Raw genomic sequence first — 23,349 nt, forward strand, 5'->3', positions numbered from 1 at the left:
TTGTTGACCGAATATCATTTCATGTGTCCTTCACTGTAATTAGTTGGTTGCAGTTCCTGTGATGTGACAAGGTTTGGTTGCCTAGCAATGAAGTTCATTTGATGCCACTTGTGACCACATATCTTTCATGTGAATGCTTCATTATGCTTTGCTGAATAGCTGCATAGAGTGTTATGTGAAAAATATTTAAATAGCCAAATTTGTTGATTAAATTTGAAGAAGAATATCTTACACTTTGCCAAATAGCAATGCACTGATGTACGGAAGTTTTTTTATTATTATTATTATTATTATTATTATTATTGTTTCAAGCAGTGGTCAAACATTGCTTTTAAATCAGAAATTCATGTTATTCGTAGAAAATTTGAAATAGAAGCAGATTTAAAATCTGGGCTTTGACACGCGTATGTTCGTGTGTGAAGGGTTGCTTATTCGTAGTTTGTCGGCTAAAAATGCCACTGATTTTATGTGCAAGCTCCGTGCATGCATACATACATAAAGATTCTTCATTATTTAATAATATAGAGTAACGTCTTCTCCAACTACACAGTTATATAATGCAAAAAGAAGAAGCAACTTTCATTTATTGAGATGGATTTTGTACTTCAGAAAAGCGGATTTGAACATAGATGTTTAGATTTCTTTGATCAAAAAAAAGCCACAACCATTTTATTTGCTAGATTTCTTATGCTTTGATTCTACTGTTCTCTGTTATCAAGATAGTTTTACAAGCATTTTCAGGTAATTGAAGTGCCCAAAATTAACAGGATAACTATCTGTTTAGATAAGTGGCATTTTACCAGTACTTCCAAGAATATTGGGAGTGCTGTCAAGTCAATAGATTTTATTTTGAAAATGAGTGGGTAATATTTTATATTTCGGATAGAACTGTCATACAAATATTTTCCGTGAATTTATTTCACATAGTATTTATGTAATATGTAATAATGTAAAGCATATGATTAGTGTTTTGTGTTGATACATTTTTATGATTAAATTTTATTTTCAGGTAGGACAATCGCTATCGGCAAAGTTCTTAGGGTTATGGAATAAATATAAGACTTTATATGATGTGTAACAGTATCCTTCAGCTGCAAAATGAGAACTTAGTTTTGCATCTCTATTCTTTTATGCTTCCATGTTTTATATCTGACATTAAATGCAAGAGGCTTATCAGTATCCTGGAAGAGATTTGCAATAAAATTTAATTCGCTATAAAATTGCATTGGAGTGCCGTTTTGAGTACTGAGCTGTATCAGCTGCATTTATATATGGTCCTAATGTATTGTATTAAGAGAATACACTATGCAAATGTATTGTAAATTATGTAAAGTCCCTTTTGTTACTTAAATTGGCATTCCATGTTTTGAGACCTGGTTATGGTTAAGGTGCTATTTGGTCATAAGCTTCACCTTTTAAGTCCTGATAATTTAATGCAATAAAATATAATAATTATATACTATATATAAAGTGAAAAGAGACCCTTTCCCTTCCAGTTGCTTATGTTTAGCTAAAGGTTTCAATCTTTTTTTAATTTGTATGATATTTATTTTACTATTTTCAATTTTTTTTAAACAAATTTATATCTGCCTTGATTTTTATTGCTATGTGATATATCACTTCACTAAAAAAAAATTTTTGTATACTGAGGTAAATGCAAAGTATATAATATGATTATGGTTTTTTAGATAAACTGTTTTCCATCATATGGGTCATAATTCTTGTAGAATTGCTTGTTCATTCTGCATATATTGTAGATGTATGGGAAAAGGAAAACTTGTTTTTGTCAATATAATATTGTATTTTTAATTTTCTAGTTGTTTGTGTTTATTTAAGTTGTAGTGAATTGTATATTGTTTTTGAAAATTTATTTTCTTTGATGTTTTTTTGTGAAGGATTACAGGTCAGGAAAGACAATTCAATTAATTTTACAATATATCTTTAGCCCCTCTACCCCCCTCTTTTCTCAGGCTGTATACTTAAACAAAAAGTTTCATAGCGTTGAAATTATTTCTTGGAGCAAGTGTAATTAATTTTCACAGTTTGTAGTAAGTTGTACAAATTGTGAAATATTATTATCTTGTATATTTATGAAAGATAAAATTACATAAAATTTTGTAAAAACAATCAGTGCCTGTTTCATTTTAACTTCAGATTCACAATGACTTTTACATCAAATAGATGGTGTTGCTGTTTACAGTACACCTCACTTCAGGAAGTGCAATTTGTTAAGTTTCACTTTCCTGAGGAATGTACAATATGACTTGCCATGTGGCATATTTGTTACTGAGATCTGGGAATAAAATTTTGTGAAATTTTTCATTTTGTGTTGTTTATTAGAAAAACTAGTTGGGCATCTTTTTCCTTCTAACGAAATCTAGCAGACTTTAGAAGAGGAAAGATTTCATTTCACCATTGGTATGGAATTTCATTAAATTAACATATGTGCAAAGACTTTAGTACCAACTTGACTGTTCTTGAGTATACCCAGGAAAATCAAATCTGTAAACCCTGTGCTTAAAATATTTTAGTTTTGAGTACAAAATTTTTTAGTATAGTATAAAAGTTTGCCTAGATGTCTTTAAAGGTAATAAATTATTAATTTTTATATGTTTGATAAATAAAATGTTATATATTTTTCATGGGCTGTTGATAGTTTTACTATTAAAGATATTAACAGATACAACCTACTGCCATACAGAAATGCATTATTTCATTCAATAATCCAGTAAGGATTGATATATGCATATGATAGGAATTGATAAATATTCTATTAACAGATTAAAGTGTCTGTGATTATACAGCATTTTACTGTCAGATAGTCAATAAAAAGTATAACTAATCAATAAAATACAACTTTACTTTGCTGTTAATTACATTTGTGTTTAATTCTGGAATACAGTGAAACCTCGGATCATGAACATTTCAGTTCAGTAACAAATTATCTGAACAAAAATTGCTTCAAATGACAAACAGGGTCTCAAGTTAACAACTGAAGTCGACAACATGTGATTTTCAAATGTGTTTTGAGGTTATCTCTGACAATTAAAACATAGGGATGTTTGGAAACAATATTGCGTAGCTCCCTATTAACAAAGCCTGGAACCAAGTGACTTACAGAAGCATAAGTTCAGGCTGGAGGAAATTATGGCCAGATTAGGCAGAGGTATTCAGAGTTTTGACACTTAATGGAATTTTTGTTGTCTGTGATATTTTATCTCTAGATGAAGTGATGGCCTAATATGCAGATAGGTTACTGAAGGACTGTGAAAATGAGATCAGCAAGGAAGAACTACAGAAGTAGTAATGATAAGTGATTGTTAGAGAAATGTCTTCAGAAGGGGAAAAAAAGTTATCCTTGTTCTTTGTGCAAATTGGGGTAAAATATAAAGGTTCTGTGACAGTATCACCCCAATTAAGTAACGGCAGGTTACAGCGTAAGCATTTTCAGCTTCAGTGCCGTTTCTCACTTTAAAAATCTTTTAAAATCAAAGCAACAACAAATCACATTGGAAAAATTTTGAGTGAAACAGAACCCCAAGGTGTTTTAAGCAGTCAAGTGGCAAAGAAACTAGAAGTGTCTTCTAAATAATGCTTTCTAAAGATATTTATGGCATGGAATTTCACATACGAGCAATAATATCTAAATCAATCTCCAATTATACCATCCACTCATCTTTATACATGTACAGTAAAATTTAATTTTTGGTTTTTCTTGCTTAATACTGTGTTCATTATTTTTGTTTTACAATGACAGATTTTGGTTTGGGGCTATGAACTTGTGCAATAATTATTGTTGTAAAATTGAAATAAGCAATCACTTGTGGTCAAAGAACATATTAATTCATTTTACATTAATTATTTCTATGGAAAAATTGTTTCGATGATGAACTGACTTAAAAAACAAAATTTAATTTATGAACCACAAGTTCACTGTACATTAGAAAGAACTATATTTGCATTACATAACTCAAGTGTTATACTACATTTTAATTTAATTTGGGAATGAAGTATTGTAAAATATTCATGGTTCTTTTGCACTGCCTAAAAGTTGCCTTGTAACTTAAGTTTTTGCTTTGCTCACTTGTTAAGTTCCTCTAATTCAATCTGTGCTCATTAAAGAGCACATGGAAACTGCACTCAAAAGTATTTTTCTTGTAATTAAAAATATGAAAAACTCATTAGTAGTTTTGCATCAAAAAGGCTTTGAAAGGACTTGACATTACAGTAAGTGCTCCTTAATGTATTCAGATATTGTTTTTGAATTGGAAGTCGAACATGTTCATGAAATACACTTTGTTTAATATAGTTAAATCATTATAAAATGGAGTTTTTAAACCGAAGTAGTTAGCAAATAAAGTCAAAATGTTGTTAAAAAAAAAAAAGATAAGTCACCATATAGCTAGGTTTTGGTTTAGTCAACCATTTAAAATTACATAAGAATAAAAAGGTCTTAACTAGGCATAGATTTTCAACAACTGTATTAATTTCGAGGGCGATCAGATACAGATCCCACTTCTTTGGAGCAAATAAACTTCTGCATATTTTTTTGTTTCACTCCTGAAAATAACTGCAAAACTAAGGTGACTTTTCCCCCCTTTTTCTAGTTTTAAATTTACATTAATATTTAGCAAAAATTGATAAAAATTTTTATACTTGATATTTTCTTCCAATTTGAGTAAGTCCGTCATATGCAAAGAAACCCATTTTGTGAAGTTCTGATGGACAAATTAGTTTAATGAAGTTGGAATTCTTAAGTAGCCTTTCTTTTATGTGGCAAAAAATCTGTTTCCCTGTGGTTTGAGTTTTACTTTTTGATGAATGATGGGCTTGTTTTTTTAGAGAATTTTATCACTTGTAGTCACTCTAACTTCTGCTCATTTTAAAATTGTTAAGACTAATTAAAACTCGTGATCTATAATACATAAAATCAGTTTATTACACCACTGTAATCTGCTTCGAAAAATCAATCTGGATTTTGTGAGTGCAATTTCCAGTTGTTTATTCAGGAGAAGGCAAAATATTACAAAGGGCATACTGTTGATTTTATGAATAGAATTTCCAGATAAATGGCAAAGACTCTTACTAAGGAGAAAGTGAAATCTTACAAATGGCATCCATGATATTGATTCCATGAATAGAATTTTCAGTCAGGTGGTGCAATTGTTTACTTAGAAGAAAGTAAGATATAGATTGGTTATAAAAAAAACTTCCCCAATATGTGAAACTCTAGCAGGCTGTCCACTCAAAACCAATTGAAACGAAATTTCAGATATTGTTATTTGAAGGTATGCATGCCCTGATTGTGATGATTTAAAAACTAAAGCTGTCATGGTTACAGTGAAACATTTTTGAGATTTTCAAATGGCAAAACTCGTTTTTTCCCTCGAATAATTTAATTCATTGAAAAACCCTAAATGGTGTTAGAACGATTGTATGACAAAAATCGCTAACGTAAAACACTTCCGAAGAAGAGTATTGTAAAGAACCAGTGACAACACAAGAGAGGATAATGCAAAAAAAAAAAACTTTTATTGTTGGAACATTTAAACATAGAGTCACCTGCCATAACTTTGCATTTTTGTGGCCACTTCAATCACCTTACCTGACTCCAATGAATTTCTGGTTCTGGGCTTATCTGAAATCTAAGATGTACACATCAAATTGACAAGATTTGTCAGAATTGAAAGATGGCATAAAACCTGAAGTCAAGCAGATTCCTCCTGTGATGGTATGTTCGGCATTGTTGTCAACAATCTTCCATGTGTAATACATTATCGTCTGCAAAGGTGAGCACATTGAGAACTTATAATTCCAAATAAAAGGTCTCCCCCCCTCCTCTCTTGTGCTGTCATTGGTCCTTTACAACTGTTCTTTGCAAATGTTTTATGCAAGCAATGTTCATCATGCATGTATCTTTCTATGCCATTTACGAGTTTTCAATATGCAGGAAAAAGTTGGTGTGACCATTCAAAAATTTTGAAATTGTTTCTCTATAACCGTAACCGTGAGAGTTCTGTTGTTTTAAATCATCGCAATCTCGAGGGCATACCTTCAAATAATAACTGAAATTTAATTTTGATTAGTGGAGCAGATACGCTGCTAGGGGGTTCATATATCAGGGAAGATTATTTATGACCATACTCTCTCTATATATTAGAAGGAGCAAATAAGTATATGATGAGAATATAATTTAGATATAATAATAGAGTTGGTATGATGAGAATATAATTTCCAGTTGGCACAGCTTTTTTGCAAATGATTCCATGAACAGAGTTTCAAATGGCCGAGCTGTTTTGTTTGAAGAAAGGAACACTGTCATTTCCATGGTTAGAATTTCCAGTCAAGTGGCACAATTGTTTATTTAGAACATTATTCTATTAACAGTTTACTGTCAAATGCTGGAGCCGTTTTTCGTGGAGAGAGGATTAGGATGCCAAAACATTTGATGTGTTATTTCTGAGATTTTACTCTAAACCTAATGTACTTATGTGCATTCTTTTATAACCAAGTTTTATTTTTTTTAATACATGTATATCTTGTATGCCCAACATAAAAAATGCAACGCCACCAAAAATTGGATAGAATGGGATGTCAATTGATATACAGACAGAGCATGCATATGTAAATAAATATATGAATAAAATCAATTATTTATAGAAAGATAAATTTATACAGTGCTGAAATACACAGGGAATCAGTAAGGTGTATGACCACCTGTCACTTCGATGCAAGCTGCATCTGTACGATATAAAGATTCAGTGTGTAGATAGTGTCCTGACGGATGTAAGCTGATATTCTTTTAACCTTCCTTCAAAGTTTGTCCTCGGATAATGGCTGAAGCAGAACAGACAGATGATGACAATCATGTTCCAGATATGCCAAATCAGTGAAAGATCAAGCGACATCTAGGCTAAGGAAGCAACAGGACACGTTGCAAGGCTTGTCGGCTAATGAATGTAGTGTTGTGTTGTGCTGCTGGAAAGTACCATTTTGCACCCACAAAGGTAAGATAGCACAACTGGCTGCAACACCTTGTCACTGTGTCATTTTGTCTCTGATGTGTTACGGGTAACCTGCTATATACCCCAGACCATTAAGCCATGTTGAAGAGCAGTGTTGCATTCAGCAATAGTAGTTGGATTGGTTCTATCTCCTTGATACCTCCATATTCTTAACTGGTGACCATCTTCAGACAAAAAAAAAAAAAAAAAAAATCGAAACTTGTTGATTACCACGTTGTGCCATTCAGATAGCCACGACACCAACACAATTTGCATTAATGGCAATCTTTACGAAGGGCAGCTTGTGTGCAAACATGTGTAAACTTTCGGCCAAACGTTGGGGAAACTGTCCTCCCAGATATTGGAGCATTCAAACATTCCGCAAAATGTTGATTGTGGAGCTGTCAGCACTTCTTTTCATATGTATTGGATATGTGCTTTCTGTAGTGTCTAGATGGATCTGGTCTTTCACGACTATTTACACTTTCTTTTTCGAACCATGTAGACCAAATTCTACCGTGCATCTACATGTGTTTCAGCAGCGAAATGATAATAAAACCAACCATCCATATATAAACCTATAATTTGACCCCTCATAGCGAAGAAGCAAAGTTATAGTAAACAATATATAAGCCAAAGATGGATAATCATTCCTAAATGACACTTCAGAATGTCTTACAAATCAGCTTGTATTTCTAAGCGTTCTGCATCGTAGAGTTTTATAACAATATTTGAAATTGGGGAGAATATTTATTGTATAATGAGGGTTTATTTAAAAAAAGGGGGGATCACTGAAGGCTTATTTCATTTAATATTGATCTGACATATCCAATTATAAAGTTCCTCAAATAAATACATATATAAAAATAATTTCACAGTTCAGAATTAATAATTTTAAATTAGCTTAAAATATCTCTTCAGTTTCTTAAGTACTGGTGATAAAGAAAAACACACCTATGAAATTGGTTATATCAAAAGATGGGAACACTACTCTAGAGATCTATTCCATTTTCTTACAATTTGTCAGATTCTCATTAGGAGGGTTACTTGCATGGAGCAATTTCAATGAAAACTAAATTACTATACTGTAATAATTCCAATGTACTGCATCAGTATGAAACTATTTTTCTTTTATTTTATTACGTTATTTTGACACATATAAAATCTATCCTGTGTGAATAGTCGTATGCTCATTTAAATGTGGCTTCTTTTCATAAATGACTATATTCATACCTCACATATGAAAGGTGCTCTCCTGTGTGAACAAACATTTTCACATTTAATTTATTCTTCAGTTTAAATGATTTACTACATATTTCACACACATGTGGTCTCTCATGGACGCATATGTGCCTTCAAATCACATTTTTCTCTAAATGCCGTAGTACATACTTCACATACGTAAGGTTTTTCTCCTGCATGAATATGCATGTGCTTCCACAATCACTTTTTCATCTAAATGACTTGTTACATTTCTCACACAGATGAAGTTTATCTGCTAAGTGAATAAGCACATGCATTTAAATATGCTTTATGTGTAAATGACTTGTTACATACCACACACACATGAGGTTTTTCTTCTGTGTGGATGAGTATATGAGATTTTAAACAGCTCTTCTATTTAAATGATTTGTTACATACTTCACGCAGATATGGTTTCTCATCTGTATGAACAAGCATATGAGACTTAACTTCTTTTGTTCAAATGACATACTTCACACAAATGTGGTCTACCTTTTATATAGACCAATACTTTAACTTATTCATTCATCTAAATAATTCACTATTTATCTCACATGAAGGTTTCTCTCTGAAAAGGTTAAGTATGTCCTCAAAAAATTACTCTTTCGACTAAATACCATTCTGTTATATATTACATATATATGTGAATTTTCCTTTGTGTGGAGATATCTCCTTAAATTATTTTTCATTATTTACAAATATGAAGTTTCCCTCTTGTGTGATTGAGTAAATACTTTCTAACTCACCCTCTGTCTAAATAACTTGTTATGTATGTCACACATGAGGTTTGTCTCCTGTGAAAAAAACAAAGTAACTCTCAGTTAAATAGTGAATTACAGATCTCATACTCATAATCTCTTTTCAATGTAAGCATATGAAGCTTACTTTTGGGACATACGTACTTCACATTTCTCTCCTGTATTACACATATAGTAGTTTTAATTTTCCTTTTTTTCTAAGTAACCCATTGCATTGTTTAGACAGATGAAATCTTTCTTTGACAGGAACAAATGTAAGTTTTTTTTTTTTTTTTTTTTTTTTTTTTTTTCTGAATGATAAGTTGAATATCTTAGAAAGATATATTTGTGTACCATCTAGATATAGATGGAGCTACTTAAAATAAACTTTACCCAAATTAGTTCTGCGATACTTCATAACAGATTTCTGAATATTGTACACGCCTATGTATCTATGTAAAAGTATGACCATACACTGTATGTGATGGTCATCTGTTGTGTAATATAAACATACCATGATGTCCAACAACATTTCATAAAAAAATGATTTATTGCATTATACAGAAATCTGAATTCTTGCCTAATAATATATGCAGTCTAATTATGAATCTACATAATGAAGTTTTTTATAGTTGTTAGGCAGGCTAACATTTTATCTGAAGTTTCTCGTAAAAAAAAAAAAAAAAAAAAAAAAAAAAACTCACAGGTTTCAAATTTTAAAATTACGTCCAAAGGGGCTTTTTTTTAAACATTTTTTGTGTTACCTTTACTTATTAAATATCATGTTCTTTGCACTTAAACCATAAAATTCAGTTCAACAACAATGTCCCAAAATAATTTTAAAATGAGCATATCTTTAGAATTTCCGATACACAGTTCCACGTGCTGGAAATAAAAAGGTCCCCCCTCCCCGTAGATTGTTGCCATTACTCGCTTTTAAATCGTTGAATCGTTTTTTACAAAATATGAAATCAAAAATAAAATAAATTTCAAATTTGGGCTTTCAGATGCCCATATTCGCAGTAGAATTACGTCATTGAAAACTGGATGGCTCTAGGTACCGTTGTTTTATCACAATGTGAGAAACATATATACATTTATGCAGATTCTTCATTATTTAATTTCTTCAGATATAATAGAGGGCGAAAGTATTTGGTGGCAAAGATTTGAAATGTGATACTCTGTTTATAGGGTTTCGATGCAAAATCACAAAACAAAGACAGTAATCCTTCAGGGACAAACATCGATTACTCCAAATGTCTGCACAGGAAAGTTCCATGTTAAGAAAATTTGTAGCAAAAAAAAGGGCGGATTGTGATAAAAATTATTATGCATCAAATTTGATTTATTTTTCAGCTCTCTCAGCCATCCTTAGAAAGAGAGTGTGAAAACAAAAGTAAATTGGAGAAGAGAAAAATATTAACATTGAAGCAGATAATAAACCCGTATATTTTCAAGAATAAATTAAAGAAAAGAAAAATATTAACCCACTATATTCCGTAACTGAGTGAGTTTAAAAATAAATTATAATCCATGGATCACAGTAAATTCAAGATCTGGTTAAGAATTAAATCATTTGCCCCACCAAATTTTTTACCCTTACATCTACGCTCTGAACACCTCGTAGGCTGGAAATTGGTATTCTCCAACCACAAAAACCAGAGCTGGATTAACTAAAGAAGTTAAGATCAACCTCCATATTATTAATCATTAAGCAAAATAAGCAAGTGCTTAGAGTATCATAAAAAGAGGGAACCACAAAAATTTTTCACGTTACCATGATATATATGGTGCAGATTAACTAAGACCGCGAAGAAAAAAAAAATGGCAGAAAAGACAGCCGTTATACTGTAAATGTATGCGGGGATACCAAACTCTTTTCATATATCTTGGTGCCATCGTACGCGAAAGTTCTTTTCGTCTGCTGCTCCCGCTTCGGATTATTATCTGCGTCGCTTTTGTTGGATTTCAAAACAATGTAGTTTGTATTTTGTATTTAATTTCCTTTAATTTTATACTTATAATTTTACAATATTTATTACTTTTACTTTTTGGCCACTACTAATTGTTGTTAGTTTGTTTTTTTGGAAGTGGCAGCAGGGCAATTCATAGAATTTGAAAAATATGTTTCTGTAGTTAGTTAGACTTATTGAAGATTAATTGTAGGTTAAATACCTGAGTGATGTTTTATTAAATAAATGAACACTTTAGAATATAGTAGTCTCTTTAGAGTCCTTGATACACTGGTAGCGTAATAGTTTGACGCGTAAGCGAACATTTTAATGGTACCCTCGGCGGGACGTAAGAGACGTTAGTTTGGAATTCTAAAGTATAAAAATGGAAGCTAAAGAAGCTATTAAACTTGAAAAGAAGATTTACAGAGCTGCTTTTACAAAGTCCTTCAATTTTTTAGAAGAAATTTTAAAGAAAAGTGAGATAAATTCTTCTGAATTACAGTCGGAGCTTAATGTTTTTGTTTCGAAAGTTCAACATTTGGAAGACACGTACGTACGTTATCTTAGCACACTGTCCAGAAACGAAATTGAAGCAGAATTTGATGTTGTTGAAGATTATCGTGACAAAGCTATTAGAATCGAAACTAAAGTGAAAGATATTCTTCAGAATCTACAAAATGTAAGTACTTCAAATTTAATTTTGAATGAATATGTTAATGAGAATGTATGTAAGCGTACATTTAAACTTCCAAAGCTTGAATTATGAAAATTTGATGGTGAAATTAAGGAATGGTTATATTTTAGAGTCAGTTTGAAAAAATTGACAAAGGTACTACGATTTCTGATAGTGATAAATTTCAATATTTATTACAAGCGACTGTTGAGGGTTCGCACGCAAGGAAGGTTATAGAAAGTTTTCCCCCTACATCTGCTAATTATCCCAAGGCCATAGAATGTTTGAAGGCCCGTTTTGGTCAAAATGACTTGCAAGTGGAAGTTTATGTGAGAGAATTGTTGAAATTGGTCCTGAGAAAGGCAAATTTTAGTAATTCCTGTAGTAACTTATGTGCATTATATGACCATTTGGAACAACAAATACGGGCTCTGGAAACCCTTGGCGTCACTACAGATAAATGTGCTGCATTACTTTATCCTTTAGTTGAATCTTGCTTGCCTGAGGACTTTTTAAGAGCCTATTAAAGAAGTGCAAATGCTGACCATGGTCCAGACCCTAAATGTAGACTGGACAGTTTATTAAAATTTTTTAAATCAGAAGTAGAATCCGAAGAACGCATAAGTTTAGCTACGGCTGGTTTTGGTGTGAAGAACGAAGTGACCTGTGGGATTAAATGTATTAAAACTGTTCACGATCGACCATCAACGGCAGCAAGTTTGTTGAAGACTGATTCTTCCACTAAGAAGTGCATGTTTTGCTGTGGAAAACATGATTCATTTAATTGTTTTGAAGCTCAAAAAATGCCATTTTCAGACAGACAAAAGCTCTTAAAAGATAAAGGGCACTGCTTTCGCTGTTTAAAGGCTGGTCACTGTGCAAATAAATGCAGGAGTTCTATTAAATGTGCAATTTGCCATAAAAATCACAGCGTAATTATGTGTTTAGAATTGCTTAAAAATAAAACAAATGTTAAGAAGCCTATGTTAAACAGCAATGAAAAAGAAACTAGCAAGGAAGAAAGTTCTGTAAATCTTTCTTGTGTTAGCAACACACTACAAGTACTTTTGCAAACCCTGAAAGTAAAAATAATTGGAAATAATTGTACACTTTGTGTTTGAGCTTTATATGACACAGGATCGCAAAAAAAAAAAAAAAAAAAAAAAAAAAAAAACTTATTTAAGGAAGGATTAAATTTCTACTCTAGGCTTGATACCTTCTAGACAACAGATTTTGAGCCACGCTCTTTTTGGAGGAAAATGAACACCTGAAAATGTGCATAATGTCTACAAAATTAAGCTAAAGAGTTTAAACGATAATTTTACTTGTACTTTTGATATTTATGAGCAAGATACAATTTGTGATGCTGTACCTTCTGCCTTAAATGGGCCTTGGATTAAAAAGCTCCAGTCCATGAATATACAATTTTATGACACTGAAGATTCATCAGGGCCTATTGATCTTTTAATTGGTGCAGATGTGGCTGGTCGACTTTTCACTGACAAAAAGAGTACTTTCTAGTGGTATTGTAGCCATAGAAACTTACCTGGGCTGGACATTGATCAGTAAAACATCAGTGAATGCTGAAAGGGAAGATACGGCGATAACGATTGTAACAATGTTTGTGAAAGATGCCAATATTCCTGACCTTTCTTCCTTTCCCTAAGCTGTCTAGCTTAGGAATATCTGATACGGTCGAAGTAAAATCACGAAAGGAAAAGGAATTTATCACGAAGAAATATTTTCAAGAGAGACTAAGAATCCAGGATGATGGGCGGTACGAAGTTGCCTTACCATGGAAAGACGATCATTTGCCTCTCCTAACCAGCAAAGATATAGCGATAAGAAGACTTGAAGTCTCAACAAAAAGTCTGAATTCAGAAAAATTATTTGATACTTATGATGATGTCTTTAAACAAGGGATTGAATAGGGAATAATAGATGATGTCAGAGATGAGCATTCACACCTTCCTTGGATCCAGAATCCAGCTGATTTGCCTTCTCGAGGATGTTCCGCTAGACAACTGTTATCAATCAAATAGTGGGAGGGACCCACTTGGTTATTTGAATCATCATCTACCTGGCCTGTCACAGAAAAAAATATTGATGAGCATTCTGTCTGTAGCTAAGGAAAAGAGAAAAACGAAATCTGATGAACATTCTTATATCTGTTCTCTAAGTTACTCAAATACTTGTAGCTGCAAAATTGATAAAAAGGAAAATAATGGATACAGACATTACGGATCAAGTTGGTGCAATTATTATTTTTCAAGCTATGACAAAGTGATACGGTTGATTGCTTGGATAAAAAGATTTATCTTTAATTATCTAAATGGAAATTCTTCGTGAATTATTGGCGAGTTTTCTTTCGGTGAACTGACAAAATATAAAGTCAGGAAAAAGAAATTGTGGCCCCATCCAAATATAGTTAAAATGTATTTTGCTTTTGCTGATCAAACACCTTTGCTTCCTGGTGCCTTTACCAACTATCCACAAGCCGTTCCTATTCATCTTCTGAGTGATGAATGTGGTAGAAATATGACTCTGTTTCTTGTTATGAAGAGATACAATTGCAATTTAAAAGAATGTTTGAAAAGAATGGATGTTTCTGGTCACAGAGCATTGCGACTGCTTACTCAGCTTTAGAAAGCTCTAGTGCACTTGTTTCAAAATGATATTATTTATCGAGATTTAAAGACTGACAGTACTTTATTAGATTTCCAGTACGGAGCCTCCTCTCCTAGACTTGCAGTAACTGACTTTGGATGCTCTCTTCAAGGCCTCTATTTGGTTTGCAATTCATATGATTCTGAGAAAGGTGAAAATACACCATTAATGATACCAGATGTTGTAAATGCTGAAGCAAGTCCTTTCTCAGTGATTGATTATTCGAGATCAGATTTATAGACACCAGGAACATTAGCAAATGAAATGTATGGAGGAGCCAATCCTTTTCATTTGGTAAATTCTTGTTTGAAAAATGACTCACATGATGAAAGTGATTTACCTCCTCTTCCATCAAAAGTACCACCAGTAAATACAGAAATTGGTCAGAAGTATTCTGCATAAAAAACCAGGAGCGGGTGAAAAGTCAGGACTATCCAAAGACTAGACTTATAGACTTTATAAATGTTTGGACTTTAATTCAGTTTTTTTATGTTTTTCCATTAAGTTTTTCTTTAATATTTCTAATAGTTTGTTTCCCAACAACTTAAGGTGGGAGGATGTTGGATTTCAAAACAATGTAGTTTGTATTTTGTATTTAATTTCCTTTAATTTTATACTTATAATTTTACAATACTTAGTACTTTTACTTTTTGGCCACTAATAATTGTTGTTAGTTTGTTTTCTTGGAAGTGGCAGCAAGGCAATTCATAGAATTTGAAAAATATGTTTCTGTAGTTAGTTAGGCTTATTAAAGATTAATTGTATGTTATATGCCTGAGTGATGTTTTATTAAATAAATGAATACTTTAGAATATAGTAATCTCTTTAGAGTCCTTGATACGCTGGTAGTGTAATAGTTTGACGCATAAGCGAACAGCTTTCTCCCTGTGGAATACTCAGCGCACACTTGCCGTTCTACATGTGGATAAAAGCTTCTGTGTCTGCTTCCTCTGGTGTACATAGAACTTATAAATGTCCGCATCCACTGAGTGAAGGAGCTATGGAATTTTGCTTAGGTGATTTTCCGCCCATTGGCTCGGAGATTGAGCTGCGGATGGATGATAGCACGCCGCGGTTAATCTTACGAATTCTGGAGTCCCCTTACAAGCTGAGCTTAAATTGTGCTGGAGCTCACCGGAGCCCGGCTCCGGTATTTCTTAGTTTTAGGGATAAATCATAATTCTAGCCGGAGCCCTAATTCAGAAGGCTCCGGCGCTTCTTTTTTGTAACTAAACAGCAATTTCAGTAGAAATTTGATCTCGAAAATTTTATTTTTTGCAATAAAATCATATTACAAATCGCTTATTAAATTTTAATTTATCTCTTTACATTTAATTTAATTATTTAATTATGTTATCTTTAATTATTTAACTATTTTAACAATATTAATTAATTTTATTTAATCAAATAATAATCATTAATTAAATAATTGACAAATGCTAATTATTAAAATTAAATAATAATTACTTTCGTAATAATTAACTATTTAATTTTTAAGTTATAAATGACTTTAATACAGTCAAAAGTCCTTAATTCGGATACCCATAATCCGGAATGATCTATAATCCGGACCTGAAAGCTAAAAACGTTCTGCGCATGCGCCGGGTTGACACATGCACATAGGCGTTTACGCGTGCACGTAAGACCTTTACGACTGCGCATATGCGTCTGCGCAAGCGCAGAATACGTTTTCGCGTGCGCATTTTATGTATAACGGAGGGTATAAGCTAAAATTATCTAATTATCTATTTCAGTTAATGTTGATGATTGCATTGTTCCTTAATCTTCGAATTGGATCCGGCTTATTATTTTTTGCAGACTGTAAGAGCAATTTTCTAAAAGTAAACTTAAACTTTCGATTATGTCAAATAGAATTTCCGATGCTGGAGCTCCCAAAGAATCTACAAAATGACAGTATGTTTCGATGTCCATCAAACAAAAAGTGGAATTGCTGCAAAAAATGGATAAAGACATGAAAAAGGTGACAGAAAGGTTAGTGAAAACGAAAAAAGTTCGATTGACAAGTTAGTTGGTATTCTCGACACAGCAATTACGGGACTTGAACAGCGGAACTTTGTAGCTGAACAAGAAATTATGTCTGTTTATAGAATTAAAGAGAAAGTATTATCATATAAAATGAAGCAACTTAAACAACTTACATTGAAAGAAATGTTTAATAAAGTAAACAAATAAATATTAAGCTTTTTTTTTTTTTTTTTTTGTAAATTTTGATACTCTTTAGATCATAATTGTTCTTTATTTCATAAATTACGGTTTCATATTTTTAATTTTAGAATTTCTGCATGCCATCTTACGAGATTTAAACTGATGATCTATAATCCGGAAAAATCGATAATCCGGAATCGCCGAAGTCCCGACGAGTCCGGATTAACGCTTTTTGACTGTAGTCGTTTTATTTATTTATTTATTTTTGTTCCTCTTTGTTTACGGTCTTCCATAGAGATTCGGCACTTCTAATTTTAGAAATTAAGCCCTGTTTACAAGAGGACCTTGTGATCATGTATCAAAATTACATTGATCAAATAGAAAACTTGGCTGCTGAATGTGCTGAACTGGAAGGTTCTATTAAAACAGCAAAAAAGCAAGAAGTGCCTGGACTACCAATCCCAATTATTGATGGATTACTTGGAAAAACCAAGGTTTATCTAGAGCACAACATGGGGTGTTTCCTAAGGCTAAGCGTAAAACTATTAATAATGTTAACAAAACTTGTAAAAACTGATGACGATGAATTTGTTCTCCCTACGAAAACTGCAAAACACCTTCGGCGTGAAAGCGCCCAAAATGTCTTGATGTATCGAACAAGTTTAGTGTGTTAAATGTTGAAAATGTTAATGCTAACGATCGATAAGTAAATGATACTGTTAGTAATATTACGAATAATATTGATATTAAATGTAAACCAGACCGAAAAGTTTTGCAACAATAGGCTCAGCCGCAAGTACCAAATATTCCACCCATTATGGTTAAGCCAACTGATAACTGTAACTGGACAGATTATTTATGAGCATTATCGCAAACCGCTGAAGTCAAATTTTAGGAAGATTAAATGGTGAATTCATTAAAATTCTTCCCAGTACTAATGAAGATCATAGGAAACACTCAAATTTTTACTAAGAAAGGTTTTGAGCATTATCTCATAAATCCTAAAGTTCTTTCAAGAGGGTTTGCCTCTCATACCACCACTGAAAAAATTGCTATAGCCCTAGCCAATAGGGGTTTCGCCATTCATAGTTGACGAAGAGAAAAACTAGAGCTCCGATGCCGCTATTCTTGGTACAAATCTTGCCCGTAGATGCTGACCAAATATATGAATTGAAAGACCTAATGCTCTTTGTTCAAGTAGAAAAATACATTTTCAAAAACAAAGTGCCACAATGCCATAATTATCAGTTGTGGCACCATTCATCTGAAAATTGCAGGTTAAACCCAAGGCGTGTAAAGTGTTCTGATGAACAAAGGACTCAGGACTGCCCATATGGCAAGCTGGATAGGCCAATGTGTTACAACTGCGGAGAAACACCCCACCCAGCCTCCTACAGGGGATGTTCTAAATTCCCCATGAATAACTGTAAAAGATCACAGACAAAATCTGGACTCAACTACTCACAAGCACTATTTGGTAAAACACCTAACCTGCAGCCGAGTCAAACTACCAGAACTCCTAAATAAAATATGCCTGCTGCCGCTGTATTGGAGGCAATTTATCTGAATTAATTAGTTTAATTAAAACCACTAGTTCTGTAAACAATTCTAAACCTACTCAAAATGATGCTGGAAGAAGTGTTCACAATGATAATATCAATAACAGATCCAACTCTGTATTATTAGATATAAAGAATGTAATGACTGGATTCCAATCTGCCTTAAGGTAGAATAAACTTAAAATTATTTTTAATCTTTTCAAAAATATACTTATGTACTTAAGCAATGTGTATCTTAATTGATAAATTTCATGTTTTCCTACAAATGTCTGCTGATTATATGGCTATGCGTAATAATTCAATATGTATGAGCCAACAAGGTTAGTAACATGGAATGCAAATGTTTTATCCCAAAAAATTAAGGAACTCAGGGATTTTATGGATGAGTACAGCCCTGGTGTTTTGCTTCTTCAAGAACATTATATGCTTGGCCCAGACAACACTGTCAGAATTAGCAGCTACAACGTTTATCACTTCGATAGACACAGAAGTCATATCATCTCAGGAGGAGTCTTAATTTTAATTAAGCGATCCATTCCCCATTATCATACTCCAATACCAGAGCTTTTAGCCATAGAAGGCATAGCTCTTACAGTCATCCTGCGCACTTCACATCCAGTCACGTTAGTCTCCATCCATTTACCCTCACATAAGCCACTTAAGAGATATTGAATAGGATATTCAGACAATATCTTCATTTAATAATCATATACTCCTTAACATAATCTTTAATTAAACCTATCGGACTAAACTCACCATTGCAGCTCTCCCAATATATAGCTGCTATAGCCAACCCGCTATAACAACAGGACGGCTAATGTTATCGACTTTTCCCTAATCAGGAATATCGATTATACAACCTATATTGCAAGTGAACATGAGTTCTTATCTGACCGTAATCCAGTTATTATGGATACTGCAATCAGTCACTATACCACACCAGTCAAAATAGTCCTTATAAGTATAGACATGGTGAAAAGTTTTCGTGCAATGTTACCTTCACAAAGCAGCTGGAAATTACAGCTTAAGTATTTTCAGTGACAATAACATCTCTTGCTTTAAATATATTTTAAAATGTAAATAAAATCAAACTTTGAGTGAAATGGAGGCCCAGTGAGTCTCATGTGAAGTTTAGTGCTGTTAAGACACAAAGAAAATAACTGAAAATTACCCCTAAAGATAGTTACATGATGTTTTTAACGAAGGAAACTCATCTAAACAACTTTCCTTTCTCTTCAATCACTTTTTACTTATGCCGTACACTAATTCATACAGATAGAGTAAAATTAAATTAAATTTTCATTTGTTTTATCTGTTTAGTATCAAACTTACCATCCTTCTTCTATATTTAATGATTTCCATTGGTTTCGCATTATGAATTTGTGCATAAAGTACTGCTGTCAAGTTTAAATAATCAATCATCTGTGGTCCAGGAATGGATTAATCTATTTTACATTAATAATACAAAGAAAATAATTTTGGTTTACAAACACTGATGAGAAGACAAGTGGCTTTCAGGAAAGAATTACATTAATGAACCATGGTTTCACTGTATACTTAAATAAAGTAATAAAATCCTAAATTCAAATGCCCATATTTAAAATAAAATTGTTATTTGCAAACAAATATATACAAGGTTAATTCATATTTTTCTGTTAAAGTCCTACTGTTTAACACTTTTTTTGCTTATTTCTTTGGCCTAAGGGTCACAAATTTGGTTTAACTTCTTTTGTGGGCGTATTCTCCTTTACTAAAATGGGATTTCATAACTCATGAGGTTATCACGATTTTTCAAAAAGAAAGACCATGTTTGAATAATTACCTTATGAAATTAAAATGAATAAGACTTGAAGCTGAAATGGTTATGTAGTCTTCGCTCACATCGAGACGAAAAAGATATCCAAACTCAACATGGTTCAACAATCATTCCTAAGAAAACAATTAAAACTGCAATTTAAAATAGAATAAAACAAATTAAAAATACTTAATGCTTTTTTTAATTTGTTCAGTTCAGGATCATTTAAAGGGGGAAAAATAATCATCAGTTAAAACTTCTGAATACCTGTCTAAGCAAATATGTGGAAATGTATTTCAATATTTTCATGATAATATTAAAGAAACCACAATAGCAAGACTACCACATAGTGTTAGTTAATCGCCCAGCATTATTAATACATATTTAAAAAATAAAACAAGTAAATTTTAATTTTGATATTTTTAAAATTTTTTATCATATATTTTGATATAAGTACTCTAAAAATGTACTAACTATGGATCTTATTAAATACTGATGCAAAGGGTTCCTTAACACCACCTCTACTTATCACATCTAAATATATACACTTATATTTAGTTTCAGCTGTTTAAGATAAAGAAAATTTATCATAATCATTTCTTTCTTCATAAATTATCTAGTTTAATTTAGTGCATTATATAAAAAAAAATTCAAACAATGAACCCAAAAATCCACTATGTATATTGAAATTTGCTGTTCATTTACTGATACATTTATGTTCAAGTCATTTAGAATGTCATTATAAAATAATAATCACAGGTTGCTGACTTTATTACATATGTTAATTATCATGCAGGCATTTAATTGGCATATTACCCAACATGTTTGGATATAGTCCTAATACATTTTTCACTCAGATTTTTTTTTTTTTGCACTTTAAAATGTCATGTGTAGTTTTACAAAATTTACTTCTTGATATGAAATAATATAAAGCAAATCGAGATACCAAACAACTGGTTTGAAATTCGCCTGCCAATACACACAGTCACAGTATTTACATTTGATACAAGATGCATAGTTCGGATATCATGCATTTCATGTTGTCTATGAAAGCAAAAAAATGTTTCTTCACTTAAAACATTCAGAATGTGGTTTTAATTTCCTATTCTGCCATACTTCCTACAAAATATAGCTCTCTAAAATTAAAACATTGAACTGAAAAACCGTTTAGGTTACATATTAATATCTCTTTTCATGTTGCTGACACTACCACTCATTTACTGACGAGGATCAGGATATGCATTACATCCCTTCACGTTCATCAATAATAGCATCTTCTTTCACATCTTTGCAAAAACATTTTTTTAAATGGTTCTTTTTTGACTTGGAATAAAATTTCTGAAGAATATTTTAAATCACAACTGCTTTCTTTTGTTACCTTATAAAAACTGATGAACACAAACTTCTTTCTTAAAAATTTTGGATTTCCAATTTGGCACATAACAATGATCAGACATCAGCAGCATAAAATACTAATGTAGCCACATGGTTATTTGTAAAAATGACCACTGCCAATATGGGATAATGGTTGTTTGTAAGTATACAGTGTCTGTGTAGCAAGGTCGCATTCAAAATACACATGGAGAAGGCGTGGATAAGTACTTAAAGCGACAAAATGAAAAATGCTATACATGCAATGTTTGAACTGCGTATAAAATGCTGTGAAAGGTTAAATTCAATGCAAAGAACTCAAATGATTTTAAAATGGGTAAAATACAAGGAGTGGACAGTCCTCAGCATCTGAATGAAATAATCCTAGCAAATTTTCAGTCATTTCATTATATACAGTGGAAAGGCAAATGTTGCTTTAATTTAGCCTCTTTGAATTACTTATAACTCATTTTGCATATGTAAAGCCTTTCTTTATGAAAGCAAATAAATAATTTATTAAATATTTATCACAAATAACATGTTCATACCTCAAATAATACAAAATTTTCTGCTGCATGGTCAGATCCTTACTTGCATGGATTGAAGAATATTTGGCTTAAGTGCAGAATCGCCCACTTATTTGTTTGGCGCTTTTTACAAGAGTAAGAAGAATTGGATTTTTGTCAATTTTCTTTGACTTTTTAAGTGAAAATAGGTCGATGTGTACATGGATAACGAGCATGTGAAATTCTGAAAAACGTGCCAAGCAGTGGACGATTCTGCACTTTCACTGAATATTATTAATTTAACTTTTCCTCCAAAACATTTGAAGCTTTAGGCTTATTTTCTATGTATTATGCATGTGTTCTCAAATTATTTGTTCATACATATGATTTATTAACAATTTTCTACTCAAGGTTCCTCTCCACTATGAAGAAGCATATGCACATTTAGACTACTCTTTTGAGTAAATGATCTGTTGCATATCTTACACGTATGAGGTTTCTCCCCTGTATGAACAAGCATATGCACATTTAAACTACCTTTTAGACTAAATGATTTATTACATACCTCACATGCATGAGGTTTCTCTCCTGTATGAGTTAACATGTGTTTATTCAAACTACACTTCTGACGAAACAGCTTGTTACATAGGTCACACCTATGAGGTTTTTCTTCTGTGTGAAGAAGCATATGCTTGTTTAAATAACCCTTCTGTCTAAATGATGTGTTACATACTTCGCACAGATGAGATTTCTTTTTGGTATGAATAAGCATGTGGCTTTTTACACTACTCTTTTGTCTAAATGACCTGTTACACACCTCACACGTATGAGGTTTCTCGCCTGTATGAATAAGCATATGTACATTTAAACTACCCTTCTGACTAAATGATTTGTTACATACCTCACACACAAAAGGTTTTTCTCCAGTATGAATAAGCAAATGCATGTATAAATCACCCTTTTGATTAAATGACTTTTCACACACCTCGCACACATGAGGTTTCTCCCCAGTATGAATAAGCATATGCTTGTTTAAAACACATTTGAGTCTAAATGATTTGTTACATACCTCACATATATGAGATTTCTCTTCTGGATGGATATACATGTGCTCCATTAAAACATCCTTTTTTTTTCAAATGAGTTATTTTGTACCTAACTCACATAATGTTTCTATCTTGTGTGAATATGGAGCACATCATTAAAAATTAATTTGTTATACTTCACACAGATATGATTTCTTTCTTGAGTACATGCTTAATATGAATGCATGGCGGTGCTTAAATATGAATTTTATCATTTACAAGATATTTCTGGTTTACGCCAATGCACTCCAAACTCACTTCCAGAATGCATTAAGGGATGTAAACATATGTCTTGTTTTGCTTGCGCTAAGTCGTTCTGCCCGCAAGGCGAAAAATTAAGCTTAAGTGGAAAATAAAAGCAACCAGCTAGACCTCTTCTGTTTGACGAAGTTAAATATCTAGGAGTCATTCTTAATAAAAAATTGACTTTTCAGAAACATCTCAGGAAAACACCAAGCAACATAAAGCACTAGCAATACTGACTTTGCTTCTGAACTTCGTTTTTATTGCTACAATTGTTGAAAACGCTCTTTCACACAAATAAGTGTTTAAAAACGGAAAATACTGTTATAGTGCTTGATCTGCTATA

At 32.3% G+C, this 23,349-nt stretch overlaps 1 protein-coding gene and 1 long non-coding RNA gene across 5 annotated transcripts in view; one reads left to right on the forward strand and one right to left on the reverse strand.

Moving 5' to 3' along the window:
- Positions 1 to 2,322, forward strand: part of eRF3 (eukaryotic translation release factor 3) — a 47,022-nt gene extending 44,700 nt beyond the window's left edge. The window contains exon 15 of the mRNA XM_085819556.1: positions 1,010 to 2,322. Within this exon, the coding sequence (XP_085675682.1) occupies positions 1,010 to 1,053 (44 nt within the window). The 3' untranslated portion in view covers positions 1,054 to 2,322. The remainder of the gene's footprint in view (positions 1 to 1,009) is intronic.
- The window catches only part of LOC118195821 (uncharacterized), a 35,894-nt gene extending 12,835 nt beyond the window's left edge, over positions 1 to 23,059 (reverse strand). The window contains exons 1-3 of one of the 4 annotated variants that reach the window (XR_015041842.1): positions 22,745 to 23,059; positions 19,826 to 19,932; positions 3,591 to 9,040 (exon numbers count right to left, since the gene is read on the reverse strand). This is a non-coding gene — a long non-coding RNA (uncharacterized LOC118195821). Of the gene's footprint in view, positions 1 to 3,590; positions 9,041 to 19,593; positions 19,933 to 22,744 lie in introns of those variants that run through there. The other 3 variants (XR_015041841.1, XR_004759324.2, XR_015041840.1) reach the window with 3 other exon arrangements.
- Positions 23,060 to 23,349: the final 290 nt, after the last annotated feature.

This window comes from Stegodyphus dumicola, chromosome 6 (genome assembly GCF_044657685.1).
Source record: "Stegodyphus dumicola isolate Sdum_Otavi_A_Nest chromosome 6, ASM4465768v1".
Lineage (NCBI taxonomy): Eukaryota > Metazoa > Arthropoda > Arachnida > Araneae > Eresidae > Stegodyphus > Stegodyphus dumicola.